The sequence below is a fragment of the Leptonychotes weddellii genome, chromosome 3 (assembly GCF_054177405.1).
Source record: "Leptonychotes weddellii isolate Sample4059 chromosome 3, ASM5417740v2, whole genome shotgun sequence".
Lineage (NCBI taxonomy): Eukaryota > Metazoa > Chordata > Mammalia > Carnivora > Phocidae > Leptonychotes > Leptonychotes weddellii.
In genome coordinates, this window is record NC_138371.1 from 167,221,262 (window position 1) to 167,243,890 (window position 22,629).

At 38.5% G+C, this 22,629-nt stretch overlaps 1 protein-coding gene across 5 annotated transcripts in view; it reads left to right on the plus strand.

Moving 5' to 3' along the window:
- ITGBL1 (integrin subunit beta like 1) overlaps positions 1 to 22,629 on the plus strand; it is a 244,585-nt gene that overhangs the window by 89,289 nt on the left and 132,667 nt on the right. For all 5 annotated transcript variants that reach the window (XM_081815180.1, XM_081815178.1, XM_081815177.1 and 2 more), the window contains exons 4-7: positions 2,924 to 3,046; positions 6,286 to 6,426; positions 8,621 to 8,761; positions 17,957 to 18,103. In XM_081815180.1, coding sequence (XP_081671306.1) covers positions 2,924 to 3,046; positions 6,286 to 6,426; positions 8,621 to 8,761; positions 17,957 to 18,103 — 552 coding nt within the window. The remainder of the gene's footprint in view (positions 1 to 2,923; positions 3,047 to 6,285; positions 6,427 to 8,620; positions 8,762 to 17,956; positions 18,104 to 22,629) is intronic.

A 22,629-nucleotide genomic window follows, 5' to 3' on the forward strand; every position in this document is an offset into this window, starting at 1 on the left:
AGAAATGGTTCAGATGTGTGGATGGGAGTGAGCTTTCCTGTCAGGGTGTCAGTGAGAAGTTACAGAATTCAAAGGTAGAGGCTGTTCCTGTCTTTCCTGAAAACAGCTCCTCCGTTCTTTGCCCTGACGATGTTATACCTCGCTTCCAAACGATGAGAGGCTCCTGGTATTCCAACAGATAAATTCTAAAGTCCTTGGCCAATATTCTTGATCCTCTACTCTCTGCCTTCAGCTGGCCCTTTTATCCAAACCCAAGCGAGACTTTGCATTGTTCTTTAATTCCACATCTTTATCCCTTAGCTGAGGCCCCTTCCTCAACATCGCAAGCCTTTTCTCCATCTCCACCTGTTGAAATTCTATCCATACATCAAGTGCCAACTCAAGAACTTGCTCCTTTACTGGGCCTTTCCTCCTTTACAGAGCCAGACTGAGGTTTATACTTCCTATATGGTATTTGTCACAGATCTGTTGCAAATGCCTTTACGTCATCTGGTCTCATACATATGTGTAAAAATTATTGATCATCTAAGCTCTTTCTTCCTGGTCTGTGATTTACTTAGTTGTCATTTTCTTATTATCTCCTATAGCACCCGGTACTTTGCCAACAGTATAGTAGGCAGCAAGAAAATTTAATGAATGGTTATGTGGATGGTTAAAAGACAGCATGAATAAATGTGAAAATGAAAAAGAAGGGTGATAGAGAAAAAATGAGATGAGGCAGTACCATGAATTATAGCATTCGATTTGAAATGAGCTTTTATAATTTAAAATAGTTTTCAGGAAAAAACACACATACAAGAAAAGGAAATTTAATAAATGTAAAATTCAGGAGTATTCTCAAGGAGGAAAAATAATTAGCTCAAATTCTGCAAAATCACCATTTCTATGTGACTGTGAGAGAAAAAACTTTTTCAAGATAATAGCTAATTGGGAATGACCTGGGTACCAGAATCATGCAGAGGGTATGAAGACAGGACGTCGTGGGGTCTGTCAATATACAGAAAGTCTAGGGGAAATGTTTGAGAACATGACTCATATATTCAGTATCTTTATGGGAGAAGATGAAGAACCCTCAGTTTTCTGAAAACCTATGATGTAACTGAACAAACTGTTTTCAGAAGGATGGCTGGGTGATATATTTACCACTGGGCTCTCATAGCAGCTCTATGAGGTAGATATTATTTTCAGAGAAGCAATTTAAGAATTAGAGATGAACATAATGACCTCAAAAATGTATAGTACTGGTTATTAAAACCCGGATTTGGCTACAAATCCACCTTAGTCCTAAATCCATGCCCTTTCTGGCCCATCACATACAGACTTGCCAATATCCAGTAGCTCAGTTCAAACATCAATATCCTCTTCAGTTCCTCCCGATCCTTCACCACTCATACGCAGTCTCTGAGTCGTCTGTCCTTTCTCCTGAAAACACCCCTGAGCATTTTCACTTCTTTCCAACTCATTGCCATCACCCTGGTCAGCCTCTATCCCTTCTTCCCTGTAGACAAATGTGATAAGCTATTCTCATATCCACTGCGCTTCATTTCACTTCATTCTGCATATGACAACTAGCGTAATCTGGTAAAAATGCATATGTGATCACATGACTCCCTGGCTGAAAGTATTTCTATGGCTTCTCATTATTCTTGGATTAAAGTTGGAAGTCTTTAACATGAACTGTAAGACTTCTGTAAACTGCACCTCCACATGCCTTATTCAATTCATGCCACTTTCCACATCATTTCCTATGTTCTAGCCATCTTGGACTTTTTCTTCTTATTTCCACTTTTACCACAGAGCCTTTGCTGTTGTCTCTTGCGGGAAGTGGGCCTCCCCACCATCTCACTTCTCTTACCTATTATTTTTACTTTGCTCTCAGTACCTCGTTTAGGATCTACTTCCCCAAGGACTCTGTGTCTGATTACCAGGTCTCAGTTAAATCCCCTGCTAAGCTCTTCTGCAACACTTTGCACTTCTCCATTTATTTTATCACTTTGGTTTTCTCATATCAAACTCTGAGAGGAGGATTATGGCTGACTTGATCTCCCATTATGTTTCCACAGTCTAGGATGTGATCTGGTGAGTGGTAAAGTCTCAGTTCATATTTGTTGGTTGCTATGATGATCGATTAAAAATGGAAAAATAAGTATTAAGAAGAGGGTTCCTTAAATGGACATTCTACTTCTCAGTATCATTTGAGTGCTGTTTTACTGTCAGTGAGATCACTCTCAGGAGTTGTAGTCAAATCCTCAAAGTTGGCAGAGTCTATGGCGTATGGTATACCAGATGACTCCAGTGCCTCTGTGTCACTCACTGTGAGCCTCCTTGAGGTTTTGGTGAGGTCCCGGGACACTATACCTGAGAAAACCTGCTCTGGTCCCATTGTCATAAGGATGTGTGGATCAGCTTAACACTGTAGAGGTGAAATTATTAGGAGATTCTAAGTTTTTCATTTATGCATTTGATAATGAATTCCACAAATATTTATTATATAAATAGTATGCTCAAATATTGTGCAAAGCATTGAATAAATACTGGTGAGGAAGATAAGCAAGGCTACTTCCCTTACAAAGCTTAGAATTTTCTGCTTTACTTCACTTCAGACCCAGGTGTAATTGCAAGATAGTCATTCGTGCATTGATTGGATGGCCATGTATGAAGTAGCTCTGCACTTGGGGAGGTCAAATTTCCATTCATGAAACTATTAGAGGTCAATCATAATAGCTATGTGCCATAAAATATAATTGTTGTACTATAATCATCAAGTAAGAATGTTGTTATCTATCTCATCCTACCCACAGAATTACATAATTGGAATATTAAATTGATTTGAGTTTTTTCTGTCTCTGAAAGAGTTTAAAAATCATCGATGATCATTTATATGCACTTAAGAAATACTTTTTGCTTTGTTTAAATGGTTTAGGTACATGTCACTGTGGCAGGTGTAAGTGTGATAATCCAGATGGAAATGGCCTCGTTTATGGTAAATTTTGTGAGTGTGACGATAGAGAATGCATAGACGATGAAACAGAAGAAATATGTGGAGGTAGGTATACTAACTTCGTAGAAATTAGTAAAAGTCCTTGATTTTTCACCTGTTTTATTGTACTTTTGTCACTCTATACATTCCTGCACTGTTTACTCATTTAATCTGAATTTATGTTTATTTGGAGAACACCTCATATAAGGCATTTAGGGTAGACTAGTACTTTTTAAATGCAAAATCAGACTGTTCCCAGGGGAGAGCCCGATCATTATAGCAACCGACCAACTGTGTGGTTCCAGAGTGATCCTACCGGTACTTCATCTTCCCTGCTTCGTGCAGCACTTTTATGTTGTCTCTTTTCTCCCAGTCAGTCTCTCAGTTGCATGTGTTAATTTCATTCTATTTTCCCTTTCTAAATCATAAGCCTTTAAATAGTTTCATGTCCCATTGGAGACACTGGAGGCCGAAAGGATCACTAGCCTAGAATCTGTCCCTTGCCACCCCATACTTAGATTAACATTTTTCGTGATCTTTTTTGTCTTTCTAGGGTATTTCTAACACCATTACTCAATCCATTTTTCTATTGAAGCATTTATTGCATGTGCCACACTTCCTAGCGCCAAGGACTCTAATAAGTTCTTCACATTCGTTGGGTAGTACACCCAGGGTCATTCCAGCAATAGTATTGGAATTTAGACTCTTGTCTGTCGGACACCAAAGACTGAGCCCTTGACCCTACCCATGGAGAGCTGTATCAGTGCCCTGGGGTTTGGAGCTCCATGAGAAGAGCCCCTCCTCATCACCCAGAGTATTCTTCTCTTCTGCTTACCTATCTGCAAGCGTGTTCCCAGAGTTTATATTTGCACCCATGGCTAGCACAGGAGAGGAAAGGAGAGAGCAGCGAGAATCTCTTCAGTTTACATAAATGTAAATGCTTCAGCCTGGTTACTGCTGGCCTCATCTCTCCATTAATAAGCAATTGTTTATTTCATTTATCTCCGACAAGATTCCAATGCATGGAATCCTATTCTGCATGCAGAATGGATGATTTCAGAAGATAATTTTCCCTGGAAGGATCAGGGACAAATGGGGCAGGAGGAGCCAGAGAGCCATAGAGAAAGTGTCACTAACTTAGGAGGACAAGCTCTCCCTCTGTTTACAAAAACAAATTGTAGCTTCAATTCTTGCGGTCATCCAGATACTCTTATTTTAGGTCTGCTTGGTTCCCTCTGGTTTCCTTGCTGTACAACCCACCAAGATAAAACAGACAAATACAAAAAGTTACGTTTTTCAAGGCAATGACCTAAGCTAGATGCTGCTCAGACAATTCTGTTAATGGACTCAATCCAAAATAGTTAGAAGAGTTAGGTAAATCCACCTACAAATATTATGTATCTATCCTCCTGATGTTTCATTTTCAATTATGATGGACCAAAAAAGAGGTAGGGAACATGCTTGGAGCCAGTGTGTTCTGATGCACACCACCAAAGCGAAGTCTATTTGCATGTGTAAATGTAAACATTTAACTTGAAGCAACACAACAGGAAATGTTTGACTCCCAACCTTGCCACTAACCATTTCCATTTGTTTGAGGCTTAAGCAATTTCATGGTGCAAAGTCTCTGACCACACACTTCAGCACTCCTCTGAGGGTGACTTTGGCTGGGATTGTAGATCTTTCTACATGTCATTCGCATGAAACCAATCTGTTGAGAGGTGACTGTACAGCCCATCAGTGGAACACTTTAAAAGGAGATTTTCTCGCTCCATCAGTTTATACAAAGCAAAGAGTGGATATTTATTGTGTGCAATGTGTATTGTCCCAAGCTTGTATTTTATCTCAATTATCCACATGTGGCTTGTTAACAGTATTTTCATTTGGGTTGTGAGGATATCTGCTTAATTTTTCCTATCTACATACAAATGTAGTTTGACGTGATTCTTCTTTCCTTATTCACCTGTATCTCTGTGATGTTTTAGTAAAACCCTAATTCAATTTTGAGTTTTATAAATATACAAAGAATTTGGGTATGAAGAATGTAGATTTGGGATTATTTGTTAATGTCATGGTAATGCTTACGTACGCAGCACCTTACATAAATTTCCTAAAATTTCAGAGGAAATAAATTCTGGTTTAAAAAGTTAATCAAGTCTTAAAAAATTAAAAAAAAATTGACTTCTAGAAAAGGTTTTAGTACACAGTTGTCTTGCTGTTTTCCAGTGTAAGTTCCTGAGGAGACAGCCCCAGGATGTATTTTGTGTGGGTACAGGAGAGATGTTTTTGAGTTCATAAATAAAATGTATAGCCTTTATATTTTATCACTGGTGAAATCATTAGATAGCCCTTACATTTGCCTATGTGAACAAATTAAAATGAAAACTTGTTGTAGAAACGATCATTGACTGTTAGGCTAATAAGAGGTTTTCCATGGAAATCCAAATTACAGCTCATTTAGAGAGAAAACGTGGCAAGTGACTTGAGGCACATAGAATTGCCACCTTCTGGGAGCCAGAAAGATTGCTCAGTAGGGGTGCAGGAAGCCAGGATGTTACAGCTCATGAGGGGTTGCTGGGAAGTAGGTACAAAGGAGCAGGGTAAGGTTTCATAAGAGGCAGGAGCCAGAGGGGTGTGGTGGCTTCGGAACACAAAATGATGGGGCGCCCCCCCTATCATTTCTGTCCCCTTGACAAATAGGAGGGGGATTTGATCGGGAGGCCAAGGGTCCATGATAGTTTACTGACCCAAAGGAAGACTAAACACTGATTTAACAGAAAACCTCTTTTCCTCATGGTAGAACACAGCAGCCTGTGGGACACATTTGAATGGAAAGATGAAATATTTCCCCTGGTTTAAGAAATGGTTCAGTCATTAATACTATGCATCCAAGTAAATATGTACCCCTGGCTTCTCAGTGGTTGATTTCAAATGAAATACTTGGATGACTAATTCCAGAAATACCCTCCGAAGGAATGCTTACATACATTTGACTGGGATGCTGTACCTTTGAGATCGGAAGGTAGTAGACAGGCTTTCACAGTCTTTCATGTCATTTCTTTAAATTTCTTTCATTTTAATCAGCTACCTGGCTAGGACAAGTTAGAAGACACTTTGGCTTGCTTTGCGTGTATAATTACATAGGTATATGCAAATCTATAACTTGATTATTTTAAGCAGGGACTGTCGAGCAGGTATATTTTATTTCAAAAGGCAAAAATGATCATGAAGAGGTAGAAAGTTAATTTTGCTTTTAAAAGTTGCTTTTTTTTCCCCTCACTCTATAAAATTCATTTTGGGTAAAGGCCATGGAAAGTGTTACTGTGGAAACTGTTATTGCGGGTCTGGTTGGCATGGAGATAAATGTGAATTCCAGTGTGATATCACCCCCTGGGAGAGCAAGCGAAGATGCACATCTCCAGATGGCAAAATCTGCAGTAACAGAGGTGTGTCATTCATTCACGTTACTACGGAGTTGGGGCGGGGGGGGAGGAACAAAGCTCTTAATTGTTAACACTCTTTTTCTCTGGATTTCCTTCAGTATGGGAGGAAGTTGTCTTTTATGGTGTTTGACTTCGATGTAAGTCCATACTATACCAACAGTCTTCTCTCTCATTTTTTATTGAGTAAAAAAGCAGAAGGATAAGAAAGTTGCTATAGTTCTTTAAGCTTCACTGAACCCGTTGTTAATGTAGGGACTGTAATTTCTTTGGCGGCCATTCAGAAATAGCACAGGACAGCTAAAAGCCAATTCTTGTAGATACTTCTGCTAAATGTCTCTTCACTAACAGAACCATCTCCAGCATGAGCATCTAATTATCTAGAGAGTATTCAAGAAACTCTCTTGTCTTCATTATGAGTAAATCGAAGGCGTGGTTGTCATTCAGAATTGATCTGGAGTGGCTTCACTTTTATCTGCAGTAATAAAAATGATATTGAAGAGTTATAGAAACTATGTGTCAGGTAGCCATAGAAAATTGATGCTGACCTCTGACGTGAACTTTAAGAATATATTAGTATTGCTAAAATGTAATTTAACGTGAATTAACTGTTGATATCAAATCAAATCAGTTTTCAACACTTTTTAAAAACCCTTGAAAATACTTGTCATTTTTCCCCTTATTAGCTCTACTGTAAGTAAAAGAGGACCATGCAAGACTGTTCCTTGCCGACCTGATGATATAAATAAGTGACCATTTTTCCTTCTATGAAATTATAAAAATCTAGAAAGTTGGAAAACTCTTTTTTTCATGTCTATAAATGAATGGTACTTCTTAATAGATCCTGCTTCCACGGAAAACCTTAACACACAACCGATTCTATCTTTTGAAAAATTGGCAGAAAACATTGACATGGAAGAGTAAAATGGGCCACATTTCTGTATGCAGGGAAAGGAAAGCAAAAGGCCTGAACTTGGAGCAAAAATCATAAAGAAAAGTCCTCTTTTTAATTTATGCAGAATCGGTCTGACTATAGATCATAATACTCATTCATGTTATGTTTTCCTTTACTATATAAGGATGTGCTGCTGCCTGAGCTCTTTGTATTGATACAGTAGGGTCAGTGGTCACCATCATGCTGTCAGGGTATGCAGCTTGTGCTGTGTTCCCATGGGAAGCAAGCAGCTAGGTGTTGCAAGGAGTGAGGAGAGAAGTGGAAATGGTTGGGCTGTGGAGCAGGGCCGGGTTCTGCAGCAGGTGGGCTCTGAGAGACAGAGGTCCTTCAGAAACACACATGACTCGCCCCCTCTCTGCAGTCTCACCTCCTGCCTCCCCTTTCCCGTGAGGGGTCCGATTTGGAGATCCGCCAAAGGCAGAAAGGAAAGCACCATGCCTGAACGAGGCTGGTTAGCAGTGAGACTCAGGGGTTCCTGAAGGCGAGTCTGAGTCGGGGAAGCACGGCCATGAGTCCTTTTATTCCCCCCGGAAGGTAACGGCCATGTTTCCCCTAGCACTCCTCCCCATCATTGCTTCTGGGCCAAGAGAGAGACACCAATCCCTGCACAGACCTACCTCATCTTCCTTGTTAGCCCATCTCCAAAGCCAAAAAAGCCTCTGTGGTAGACACAGCTCATCGGGGACAGAAGCATGTCCTGCATTGCCCAAATGGCTCATTCAGTTTCACGCTGGACCCACTTTAGCACATACCCATCCCCACCCCTTGCCCCTGCAACAATTATACTATTAGGAGAGCCACGTGTATTTGTTTTTTAAAATACAGATATGGATATTTTAAAATACATTTTAAACATTCAGATATAACCACCTTTTACATTTCGGTGCATGACCCTACAGTCTTTCGTTAGCTTTCTTTTTGTCAAATAGACGGCAAGTTTCTTGAGGGCAAGGATTCTATCTCATGTTCTTGTTTTGATATTATTTTAGAGAGAAACCAGAATCGTGCTGACGACACGTCCCACAACCTCACACAATTATAGACACAGATACTAACTTTTGTTTATTAAAAAATCTCTACTGTCCACTTTAGATGGTGTTTTTCCTTGGTAGAATTTTTTTTCTCCAATATATGTATTTTCCAAATACACAATAAGCAAAAGATTTTAAAAAGCAATGTGTCAGATGCTTTCTTCCATGATTTTTCTTCACTAAAACCATATACAATTTTTTTTTTCTCACTTAGGTACTTGTGTGTGTGGTGAGTGTTCTTGCCACGATGTTGACCCAACTGGAGACTGGGGAGATATTCACGGGGACACCTGTGAGTGTGATGAGAGGGACTGTAGGGCTGTCTATGACAGATACTCCGATGACTTCTGTTCAGGTACATTGCTTTCCTCATTCCTGTTTTTAAGTAAAAAAATAAAAAATAAAATAAAATATATATATATATTCGTTTCTTATTTTCAAGCTTCATTCTGATTCTCACAGAAACTGAAAAAGATCCAAATCTGTGCGGCCCCTGGGTGGCTCAGTCGGTTAAGCATCCATCTCTTGGTTTCACCTCAGGTCATGATCTCAGGGTCATGAGCTCGAGCCCCGTGTCAGGCTCTGTGCTGGGTGTGGAGCTTACTTAGCTTACTTGTGATTCTCTTTTTCCCTCTCCCTCAGCGCCCCCCACCCCGCTCACACACTCTCTCAAAATAAATGCATGAATGATGAATGAATGAATGCATGAACTGAATCTGTGCATTGGAAAGCATTTGATAGTCACAGCGCTCCTGTGAATACCTTGGAAAACCTTCAGAGAATTTACACGTTGGCAAAGACCAGAGATGAAAGGGCCTCACTTTCTTAAAACTAGTCTAACTCCTCACCAAGGAGAACTACCTCCTCCAGATATCTGTTGCTCAGCTCTGAACATACAGAACCAGCAGACTAATGACGGCGTCCAGGATGGGGACCATGAGAACAGCTATGCTCATGTATTACACAACTTCACATAACACAGTTCTCCTGGATATTTTCATGCCTTAATTCCTTGGCATAATTTATATCCTAAGATTATTCTGCAGACTAGTGTAGGATTCAATATCAGTAAGTGGATTCAAAAATTTTGTTCCATAAACATTTATAGAGCAGATACCATTTACCAGGGTCTGGACAGCATCCTGGCTTTCAGTTCCAGCAGTGAAGGGGACAAACATAATCAATCTTCGGCTTTAGGGAGCTTGCAGTTTTAAGTGCAAAGGAAAACCACCCCCTGCCAGAACCTCTCAGGGTGGAAAGGGAAAAAGAAGGTGGTCAGAAGGTGGTTATCTGAAAAAGTGTCATTGAGCAAAAGCTGGAGTTATGGATTTTCAGTCCGGTTATATTTGACCACCCAGGAGACAGAGACATCTGCATATACATCTTTTTAAGCTGAACTGCTTGATGGGTGTGTAAGTAGATAGGAAACTCCACTGTCTCCTGAAGGTTTGCCAGCAAAGGGAGATAAAGAGCTGCCCTGTTTAATCACGATTGTGCAGCTGTGGAAGCTTCTCTGGCCCCACGGAGAGGAGCCTGCTGCTAAAACTTCCCACTGCAGAAGAGCTTCCCTCTCCTGACTATCCCTCATGCTCGGGAGAACTTCCTGAACATTCCATGAACACCCTTCTCTTGAGGGGATGCCCTTTCCAGACTTTTCTGTTATTCATTATATATGAGGGTTATTATTGCCATATTGACACAATGGAAATGAGACAGCCGTGCCAGACACCGTGCTAAGCACTTTCCAGATTGTGGCATTTATTTTTTTTTGTAAACGTCTACGAGGTGGGGAATCTGTTTCTTCTCATTTTACAAACGGGGGTAGTGAGGCCCAGGAAAGTTCCATAAACTGCTCAAGGCCTCACAGGATCACAGGATCACAATGTTAACGAGGTCTATGAATCCAAAGAAATATAAAGGTTCTTTCTTTACTGAAAAAATGTTTGTGTACTAGGACAAACCTTTATCAGGAGCCAACTCTGCTAGAGGGACTACGTGAGATATTAGGGTCTACGTAAGATATTAGGATCTAAGAATACAAAAATTCATAGATTCTACCCTCAAGAAATGTACTGTTTAGCAAAACAAGCAAAACAAACAAAGCAAAACAAAACAAACCCCAAAACCAAAACAAAACAACAATGACAAAACTGCCACATAAACATGAAATTTTATTAAACTGTGGTATGGGAGATTTGCAGAATCATGGATTTGTTGCTCATCCGGCCGTTGATGCTGGGGACATAGCAACGAACACAACAGATCACATCCCTCCTCTGATGGAATTTACATGCCATTGGGACTCAGAGCAGCAAACAAACTGAATAAGTAAATGGTGTAGAGAATGTCGGGCGTGGGCTTCTTACCTAAAAGATAGGCCCGCAGGTAAAAAGAGGTAAGAGGCACGTCCTAGGCAAAGAGAATAGAAGTGTGTGATCTGTGCAGGGGACTAGAATCAGTTTAGTTATCACCAGAGTGCACGAGTGACAAAAGGTAAAGCTGGCGAGAAACAGAACTAGAGGTCTTTTTGCCTTGCTGCAGAACCAGACTCTATTCCAAAGGTAATGGGGAGCTAACGATGGTTTTAGGCAGCGAAGTGCTACACTCACAGATTTCCAGTCTGGTTGTCTGGGTACCATTTACCGAAACAGGGAATACAGAAGGAAGTTGGCAAATTCATTTCTAGATATTGAGCCTAAAGGACCAATGGCAATCCAAAGTTGGTTTTTTTTTTTCCAGCCTGTTGAATATGTGAGTCTGAAGGGTCAGGGCTGAACATGAGAAGTTAGAGCCCGAGAATAGGTAATTAAAACTATACCAGGGTTCAGGAAATGTCATTTAAGAATTCCATTTTAAGATTGTGAGATAAAACATGAATTCATACAATTTTAAATGGGAAAATGAAGGAGATAATCAGGCTATATAAAAAAATTATAAGTTTGTGACTTTCTGATACACTGTTTTTGGTTTTGGTTTTTGTTATTGTTTTGGTTTTGGTTTGTTTGTTTGTTTTACATAGGGTGTGTTCTTCCTTGATAAACCTGTGATCTTGATTTTGGAGTGGGGTTGAAACATTCAGAATAGCTACATAATAGTGACCACTCAGGGTCGCATGTGCTGTTCTGTCTCACGGTGAGGGAGAGGGCTCATGGGGTGAAGACGGGCAATGAACTTCAGTTAACACTTCAATCCTTTTATTATAAGCTCACAATTCCTACTGCGTGTCATTTGGACTCAGAGTTACCACTCTAGGTTGGGCAGGTAAAGGTCCAAAGGAGGCCTCCTTGGAAGCTGAAATTCTCCACTTCATCTCTTCCTTCTCTTCTTCCTTCTGCCCCTAGTTTCCTCTTTCTCACATTTTCCATTCCTCCCTATTCTAGGAGATTTCAGGAAAGGGAAGCTGTTGGGTTATGGCTGTGGTAGGTCAGGTTTATCGTGGGAGGAGTTTAGAGAAGAATGCTTAACCCTTTACTTGTGGTCTCCGCACTGTGGGGGCAGACCCCTGGCAGTGGGAAGAAGGGATGGAGCAAGAGGCTGTGGTTCAGACAACAAGACAAGACCCCACTCTTTTAGCCCATTTCACACCCCTCATTCCATTTTATGTTCACCCTCACTCAAAGGGGGAGACATTATTATCTGCATTTTAACAGGAGAGGAAACAGGTTCAGAAAACTTAAGTAACTTGACAGAGTTCACACAGCCATTAAGTGTCGCCTGGAAACACATACAGAACCTAAGTATTCATGTGATTTGATCTCCAAGTGATGCAAACAAACTTCTTCAATTTTACTTTATTTTGGTAAGGAAGAACTGTCCTCCGGATGCTCACAATTCTTATAAACAAAGCTTCTCTGAATGTCGCTATGATCTGGGGCAGGCCACCCATCTCTGGGATTTCTTCATTCTCAGGAAACCTGTCAAATTCTAGACATTCTGTTAAGTGATTTATTAGTCTTCACAATTGTCTTACTTGTCTGTCGGAGTTGCACCACGGGAAGGATGCCACGCAGCTGACTGCTGAGGATGTTAGTGCCTCTGTGTTAGGAGACGGGAGTGACCCAACTACGTCAATGTTCTCTAGTGGTTTATGCAAGGCTGGGATGTAAGAAGGCTCAGATGAAGTGCAGCTTTATATTTCGCTCCCATTCTTGCAATCCTCAGGGTGTTTTTCTTATTTGAGTCCCAGGGAAATCTCCTGGTGAGTTGGTTGAAGTTGCTCTTTTAATTGACATTCTCATTGTTTTCATTCATTCCCAGTGAGTCCATTCATCTATTCAATAATGCGCTAAAATATAAATATTTGTGCCTATTACATTTTGGATACAAAAGACACAAGTATTTTAAAACCTGCTCCCTGCTCCCAAATAAATCAGTTTTATTTATTTCTTCTTTCATTCCTATTTGTTGTTCATCATCCACTTAGTGTGTGTGTGTGTGTGTGACAACTCACATATACACATATATAATTCATGTGCACACTCAGATACACGTACATACACAACATACACAACACCTCAGAGACATTGCTATTAACAAAATTTGAGCGTAACTACAATGACCAGGGCATGACCAACCCTCCCGAAGTGTACCAGCGGCTCTGTTTGTTACTGCTGTTCTATGAGCTGCTCCACTGAGTTTACTTCCTGGTCCTGAAATAACTTTTATTCCTGACGGCTATTTATACTCTGGTCTATTTCCCCAAAACCCGTAACTGCTAAAATATGCCACAGTGTGACCTTAAACTTTATTTTTCAACTTGGTCTGCCTATCAAAATGGTGAAAATAGAAAGTTAGTCCTGGCTTAGCGTTCCACTAATTTGGAAAATGGAATCATTTGATAGGACCATATTGTGTGGGGGAATTTATCATGGCGGGTTCCCAAAGCATTATGGAAAGAAACTGAAGGACATGATTAAGTACCTTCAGTTTGCATTGTCTTGAAAGAAAAATCAAATAAATATATCAAATGGGTTTTTTTTTTAAATAACAAGTACTAGTTAGATCTAATTTGTTCCCCCAAACTTTTCCTATTAATGGTCCTCATCTTACTTCATAAGAAGCTAATTGTAAAAGTCAGATTCCAGTTCAAGAGAAGTTTTGATCAGTTTAAAAGAAAGAATATCTTCTACAGCAGAAGAATGTTTGTCTGGAATGGAGCAACTACATTCATCCTGGATTGATATTTCTGAGATGACTTCGCTCCAAAGAGCACAATGATTACAAAGAAAAAATAAGTTTTGGTGTCATCACCCTCTCCTGTAATGGCCTGAGAGCCTTTAAAGCTCCTGCATGCCCAGCATGGCCACGGCCATGGTGCCACTGGGTGTCTAGCCATGTTGCCAACTGCCTGCCCGTGTGGTACAGATTGGGCTGCGATCCCACTATGTGGGCCCCATGTTGTTCTTTCATTGCTGTGTGTGTGTGTGTGTGTGTGTTTAATGCAGGTCATAGGTCTTCTGAAAGCTATTCTCTAATGTGCATTCTTCACATGTTTCCTATCAGGGATAAACAACAACATTCTGTATTTGTTGATCCTCTGCCTACAGAGTTTAAAGGAATACTTGTTAGAAGCAATGAAATTAACACCTGGAGGCCATATCTATCTATCTATCTATCTATCTATCTATCTATCTATCTATCTATCTGACAAACTAGCATGGAAGTATGAAATTTCAGTGTGGTAAAATTCACTTCTTCTAATTCTGTCATTTTAAAGATAAAATGAGATGAGGGCCAGAAAGGTGGACTTAGTATTTAGACTAAGGACACAGATCTCCTAATTTCTTCTTTTATGCATCTTTCACTGTTTGTTTGGAAAAGACTTGCTATAGTATATTATGGCAGTTGAAAAGATTTTCATGCTAAACAGATCTTACCATTTCTAAACTCTTTTTTATATATCAACACCAAGCATTTTCATCTTCATTTTATCCCTATAAAATGATCCCTTTTCTCCCTCTTTGGCATAACTTTTATACTGAAATTGAGAAACTAGTAACTCCAGGAGAGAAATTGCAATTGCATTTTATGATTTCCTGTCTTCCCTGAAAGGCTCAATGCCAGCTTCACAATCTGATATCAATACCATGCATTTTAAGTGATTTCCTAACTCCACTGATGAAATATCATAAAGGATTTTATAGAAAAGGTACAGTTTCATTTAAAGTGAGATCCATAATGTTCTGAAATATACTTGAACACGAGGCTATAATCTTCGTTACCATGAAAGTAAAAGTAAAATTTAAAGTTAAAAGTTATGTTTATGTTTTAACCTAATCCTATTAGACTAGAATTATTTAAACTTTCTTTATTACTTTCACATTTGCTTCTCTGTGATCCTCACTGGGACATTTGATTTAGATATTTCTACTTTCCCAAAACAATAAAATCCTTAAGAAACAGTATATATCCCTGCTGTCACCATTTAAAGTGGTTGCCATGCATTCACTGACTCTCAGCAATTTCATTCATTATAGATGGTTGACTTAGGTCATTCATATTTTAATAACCCTTCTTTCCTCAGACCAAGCTTGTTCAATGGATGTTGACTTCAGAGGGCAGAGTGTAGAAGAGACTCCTAAGCAGGTGATTTGAGGAGGATCGGTGGCCATCCTGACCTAAATAATATTCTCCCACTGTGACACTTTCCTATTTAGAGGCAAAATCTTTCATTCTGCAGCCAATCACAGCAGGGACACTGTCTCATTAATTTATTCCAGTGCCTAAGCAATGGACTACAGTGGGGTTATCGAGGGGACTTTGATGGGGTGAAGGCTGAGGCTGAGGCAGAAGACACAGGAGGTTGGGGCTCATCACACAATGTGGCAAAAGTGAGGGACACATTGTATGTGTTCTTCCCAGCCTGGCAATGCCTAGAGGTGATGCACAAACTTATAGGACTGATTCTTGAGAATGTTCATGATGCTGCACTGAACACACAGGAAGTAGAGGTGTAGGACCGCATAGGCTGCTTTTCCCCCTAGTGCCTGTATCAGAGCACAGAAATAGTGAAGAGATAGAAAAAAGGCATAACTTTAGGGAGGAAAGCATAGAGATTAAAAACCGAGTGAGGAAACCAGTATGATAGAAAACAGAGAGTGAATCTGGAGCATAATGGCGAGAGACTTTCAGAGATTTCTTCTAGCTCTAGAGCAGCTACATTTTTTTTCCCCAAAATGTGTCAAGGCATCCACAATTCCTCTGACTTCTTTTGTTATTAGTGGGACCAGATCTTAACTCTAAAAATCTTCTTCATAACTTCTGACAGTCTCCATGAATTCGTTTCACTCCACCACGAGTTTTGTTTGAAATGTTGACATGGGAACGAACCTGAGATAGAAACTAATGGCTGCGCTGAAGCCTATATTCCAACCACAGAAGTTGAGAATGTTCTGCCTTCAGTCACTGCTCTCCCTGTGCAGGGAGAATGAAGCTCCTGCTTCATTCCACGCCTGGGGACCAGGACTGCATGCTCGGTGTGTGGTGGCGGTGTCCTGGGTAGTCAGGGACTGCTTGGCATCCTTTCCTACTGAATATTTTCTTCTAATGTTCAGAGCTATTTGCAACTTTTAAAAGTAAAGCTTCCCCCCGCTTCAATATAACTGTTTTCACTGTTCTTGTTAAAGTATCAACTAGTCTCTCACCAATGGCAGCATGTTCTGTACTTTGTCCAGTATCCTTGTAGATCTAAGTGTCCTAGGAATGAGACCTCTTGTCTTCAAAGCCATTGGCTTCTATAAACAGCCAAATTTATTGTACTTGAAATGTTGAAATCTGTTTTAGAATTGTTATGTATCTATGTCTTTGCAATGTAGCTCTGTTTGGAAATTTTGCTTTAAATTACATGAGGATGGAGAAGAAGGGTAGGAACTTCTGGGAAATGGGCAAAACGCCACGAAGCCAAACAACCTCTGACATATAATTGCCAATAAGTTAAACTAGTATAATAAAAACTCTTATATTTAAAGGTTTCAATGATCACATTGACATGTCATACATATTTATTAGCAAACACAATTTTCTTTTCCTTTAAAATGATGAGCTCGAAGCAGAGTATTAATGGTGACAGGAATTCGTTGTATAGACTCTGTTGCATAGTAAGGGATCAATAGATGTATGTTGAATTGAACATAGCATTAAATGTAAAATTTGGATTCACTGATCCCTAATATCTCACTCTACTTTGACCTATAATTTTATGATCTATTTCATGAAGAACCAGGTTAATAGATGGTGAAAAGCTTCCCGATATGTGGATTGTCCAGTTCGTCCAAGTCAAAAGATAGATATCTGCCCACAAACCTCAGGGACTCTTGATAAAACAGGGCTGGTCTGTACTGAAGAACAGTTTCCATATTGTATAAATTATGTTAATATCAGATGCCAAAGACAAAATAGCAGAGATTTTCATCCATTAACATCATACTCAGTTTACTTCAAGAAAATATAATTCCACTTCCTTTAAAATTTTTTCATGCATTTTTGGGGTGCCTATGTGGCTCAGTCGGTTGAGCATTCAACTCTTGATCTCAGCTCAGGTCTTGATTTCAGGATCAAGAATTCGGGCCCCACATTGGGATCCACATTTGGTGTGGAGCCTACTTAAAATAAAAAAGTGTCATGCATTTTTGCAGCAATTCTAGAAATCCACAGTGTCCTGCATCTGTAAAAATGACTATCTGAATGTTGATTAGGAATTAAGAAAAGCTCAGCTTTCTTGCTTTTCTTTCTATTCCTAGTTGTTTACGTATGTGGACTTGAATAAAAATAACAATAACTCACTTTTATGTAGCATTTTAAGATATATTATGGACTTCCTGATAAATGTGATAGATAATGTATTATTAACTTATTCAAAAATTAAGAAACTAAACCTCGGATGTGTTGACATATCTACTTTATAGATAGCAGGACCGGGATTTGAACCCATTTATTTGATTGATAACATAGGCCATTTTTTTGCGAAACCATATCACTACTCATCACAATTCGTTATAGGCTCTGTGACCATGTGTAAAGAAGTTTAATATATTTCCTGACCTCTTTTGTGTATACTACATCGATCCTCAGGGAATGTAAACTCCACAGAGGTTATTGGTTTTAGGGTAAGAGTCCCTAGGCTAAGCATGTAGTATATGGAAAAAAAGGTAATGAAAAGTGTGGGGGACTCCACAAGATAAGACCTGTTTCAACAGCAAATTGTTTTCAGTTTCCTATGGCTTTCCTCCACGTGAATTAATTACCAAATCCATCAAATACTCCAGTTAGGCCCCAGCAGACCAATACAATCACGTGCACCCGGATTTTGATGGATTCACGTTTATAGCCCTACGAACCCATTTATCTTATCAGGAGTAGTTGCTTTTCTTTACCCCTCATGATCCATCAATATAAATCAGGTATTTAAGAACTTGAGATAAATGTGCCTTCACTTTAGTGTTTAATATGGTGTTAAAATCTTGGCTCATCTGTGATATTCACTGTTGAAATGAAAACTAATTCTGACCTCATTGTCTATTTTTTCATATTTTTTTACACTCTCATTGTGAAGGTCATGGGCAGTGTAATTGTGGCAGATGTGACTGCAAAGTAGGCTGGTATGGGAAAAAGTGTGAGCACCCACGTTCCTGCCCACTGTCAGCAGAGGAGAGCATCAGGAAGTGCCAAGGAAGCTCCAATCTGCCTTGCTCTGGAAGGGGTAAGTGAGGGCTCTCAGGCTGTGTCCCCACCTCCTAATCTTATGAGTGAGTCAAATGCATTCAGTTCACATGTATCTTATTTAACAGATAGCTGAGATGCCTCGATAAGGAAAGATTAGTCTTTTTAGAACTAACAGTACATCCAATTTCCATTACTAGAAGTATATGGAGAAATATAATCTCTCTCTTTCTTCCTCTCTGTCTCGCATATGCACACACACACACTTTCTCTCTGTCTCTCTCTCTCACTCTTACTCATACCATCAGTTTAGCTTTGAGGTCTGTTCAATTTCAGTTTAGTTCAGGTCAGTTCAATGCTACATTAAAAAAAAAAAACAGTTTTGCACAGCAAAGGAAGCAAAAGAAAAAGGCAACCTACTGAATGGGAGAAGATATTTGCAAATGATAGATCCATAAGGGGTTAGTATCCAAAATATATAAAGAACTTACACCTCTCAACACCAAAACAAAACAAAACAAAACAAAATAAAAAAAACACAAATAGTTTGATTAAAAAATGGGCAGAGTATCTGAATAGACATTTTTCCAAAGAAGATATACAAATGGCCAACAGACGTATGAAAAGATGCTCAATCATCAGAGAAATGCAAATCAAAACCACAATGAGGTATCACCTTACATTTAGCAGAATGGCTAGAATAAAAAAGACAAGAAATAACAAGTGTAGGTAAGGATGTGGAAAAAAGGAACCTGTGTCTACTGTTGATGGGACTGCAGATTGGTACAGCCGCTGTGGAAAACAGAAATTTAATTAAAAATCTAAAAAATTAAAAATGGAATTATATGATCCAGTAATTCCATTACTGGGTATTTACACAAAGAATATGAAAATGTTAATTCAAAAAGATGTATCCATGCCTATGTTTATTACAGCATTATTTACAATAGCCAAGATATGAAAGCATCCTAAGCATTCATCAACAGATGAATGGACAGAGAAGATGTGGTGTATATACACAATAGAATATTACTCAGCTGTAAAAAAGGATGAAATCTTGCCATTTGCAACAACATGGATGCATCTAAAGGGTATAATGCTAAATGAAATAAATCAGACAGAGAAAGACAAATACTGTATGATTTCACTTATATGTGGAGTTCAAGAAACAAAACAAATGAACGAAGAAAAAAAAAGAGACAAACAAGAAAACAGACTCTTACAGAGAATAAACTAGTGGTTGCCAGAGGGGCGGGGGTGGAGGTGATGAGTGAAATAGATAAATGGGATTAAGAGTATACTTTTTCAAGAAAAAGTTTGGATATTTGCTCAAAACTTTCCAAATGAGACCATTTAACTGTCCACCGACATTTCTGAAACTCATTAATGTTGCAATGAGATTGTTGGCTTTTGAAAAAGCATCCTATAAACAGACAGCTGTAAATAAGCTTATGTTGTTTTAGAAGGCACTTAGCCTCGGGTGTGCTCTTGGTTCCAGATCAAGTGCAAATTGGAAGAGAAAGAAGAATTCATCTAAAGGAAAGCTGGTTCCATTATTTTTTATTTATCAAAGTAAGAAATGCATTTTCACCTCTCACATGGAAATGGCAAAGTTAATATGAAATATGCCTTTGGAGGAACTGGTAATTGAAATTATTACAAATTTTGCTCATGAAAGAGGAAAAAGAGAAAGACTTCCTTTTACCTGAATGTTAGATCAGAAATTTAATTTATGTTGCAGTTTTCTCTTTGAAAAATAAATTTTTTATTGAGATATAATTCGAACACCATAAAATTCACTCTTTTAAAGTATACAACTTAGTGGGTTTTAGTATATTTATAAAATTATGCAACCTTCACCACTATCTCATCCCAGAGCATTTTCATCACCACTAAAAGAAATCCTGCATGCCTTACCAGTCACTCCTCATTCTCTTCTCCCGTCAACCCCTAGAAACCACTGATTTCCTTCCTGTCACCATGGATTTGCCTAATTGGATATTTCATATGAATGGAATAATAAAATATGTGATCTTTTTGTTTCTGGCTTTTTTTCACTTAGCATACTGTTGTCAAGATTTATCCATGTACTTCATTCCTTTTGATGGCTGGATAATATTCATTTGTGTGGATATACCACAAATATTTATCCATTCATCTATTAGTAGACGTTTGGGTTATTTATGTTTTTTGACCATCATGAATAATATTCTATGAACATTCATGTATAAATTTTTGTGTGGGTATGTGTTTTAATTTCCCTTGGGTATATACATATACATGGAGTTGCTGGGTCTTATGGTAACTCTGTGTAACTTTTTGAGGTATACCTAAACTGTCTTTAAAATGGGGGCACCATTTACGTTCCCACCAGCAGTGCATGAGGGTTCCAGTTTCCTTACATCTTTCCTGTTATTTGTTACCATTTGTCTTTTTTACTATTTAGAGTTTTCTTTACATAGAAAACAAAGTCCCTGAGATTATTTGTATCATAGGTTATTTTCCCATATTCTGCTATGTATCCCTACTGATTATAAGTAGAAGGTTAGGGTATGGGTAGAAGGAAATTTTCATTTCATAAATTTTATTTCTGACTTGACCGCTTTTCACCAGCAGCCCCACATGGAAACTACTATTCTACCTGCATTAATAAATATCATCATTAGAGAGCTTGAGTAAGCCTGTCACGCTTTTAAAGGTACAAAGATTAAAAATCAGTGTCCTTCAGACTACTGTTATTCATTCATTCATTGTTTAAAAATAACAAATTTATGATGGAAAAATAAGAAAAGCCTATAAAGTATCTCTCAAACATAGAAAATCACTATATATTACCAGTTGTTTTTCATTTGTCCCTAAATTTTTTAATATGGTGTTAGGATAAGAAAATTATGGTGGATTTTAATTATTGTGGATACCAGCCTTTGATAACTCTGACAAACACATATTTGTCTCTTACCTTTCTAGAGATTCACTAATGTATTAGTTACCATATTTAAGCAATGGGACATATTTAAAGTTTATTTTGTTAAAAAGGCGTTGAATATTATGTACGGAATTAGACTTTTTATTATTTTTATAGTTCATTTAAGCTTTTTAAAGTACTTTAGAGATAAATAATAAGCTTCTCCAGTTTCCTCGCAGGAAAATGGAGGTATTGATGAATGGAGTGATTTCCCAGGGAATCATAACAAAATATGAGGATTCTGAGAATGAAGACCAGGGATTTATGAGAGCTGGTCCAGTGCTCGGACCAGTGGTCGGAGACCCTTCCTTTCTCACAGAGCTATCTTTGCAAATTCATTGGCTTTGGATGTTTTAAAGCAAATGGCCAATATGAAAACTTATAAAGGATTAGTTTTGCCATTTATGAATGACAGCTGCAGCTGTGCTTACATGAGTGAGGAAAGCAATTACAAGGCCCGTCGGTTCTCCATGAGAGACTATGGACCTGAGAAACAAACAGGGTTTTGGGGGAGGGAGGGGGGATTGGTTAGATGTACATCTAAATGCCTACCAATATATTAAAGCTTTTCAATAAAAAAAAATTGCCCAAGCAAATCATATTCTCTGGAAAAAATGTACCAATATACTCTCCTACCAGGAGCATAACAGGGGTTCCCTTCGCCCACCAATAGTGACAATTTCAATACTCAACTTTTCTTGATACATTTTGCTTAGTGTTATGAGCTTACCATCTATCAAACTCCTTTCATTGACTTCTATAATCATCAAACAAATGATTTATCTGTAGGCATTATTGTTCAGAGGTTTGTGTTTGCTGTATTTGCCTTCTTTCATCATCGTTTGTCCTTGTGTCTAAGTCATCTTTTTGTTTGGTCTGCAATCTCACATGCTTTTGTTACCTGTCCTCTGTGCCCTTTGGTTTTCTTTTATCAGACTTGTTCTAAGAGGTATTGGGTATGTTTTAGTCCTTAAGCACACATAAGCATGTACTCCCACAAGGGAAGGTGGGAAGTGGAGGAAGAATGATAAATTGAGGCTAATTATTTAATATTGTAGCTTTTAGAAAATAGAAACTGTGTCCTCATTTTTATCAATTAGTACATTTTAATTAATGAATTAAGCAAGTTGGTTCGATTCCCTTAGGTAGGAACATACTTTCAAAGAATAATAGCATGCCAAATTCCCACCATCTGGAGATTTTTCAATTACAGCCATAATTTATCTCTTTTACTGACAAAGCACATCTTTAAATTTTCTTGTTTTATTTATCAGAGAAGTTTCTCATGATTCATGTATTTTTTTTAAACTATGTGATTTTTACTCTGATTTTTTGACAACTGAATCATTATTTTTCTTATTCATGTACACAGAGATGTTATTATTTCAAACAGAGAAAATGGATTTAAAAAATGGAAGTCCTCCAGTGAATTTAAATAACTTTGGGAGGGGAGAATCTTTCTATATTTTTACTAAACTTTTTTAAGGCTTTATTGAAGTATAATTGATAAACCAAAAAACTGCACATATTTAATATATACAATTTGATGAGTTTGTGTACACCCATGATGCCATCGCCACAGTCAAGGTCATGAACATATC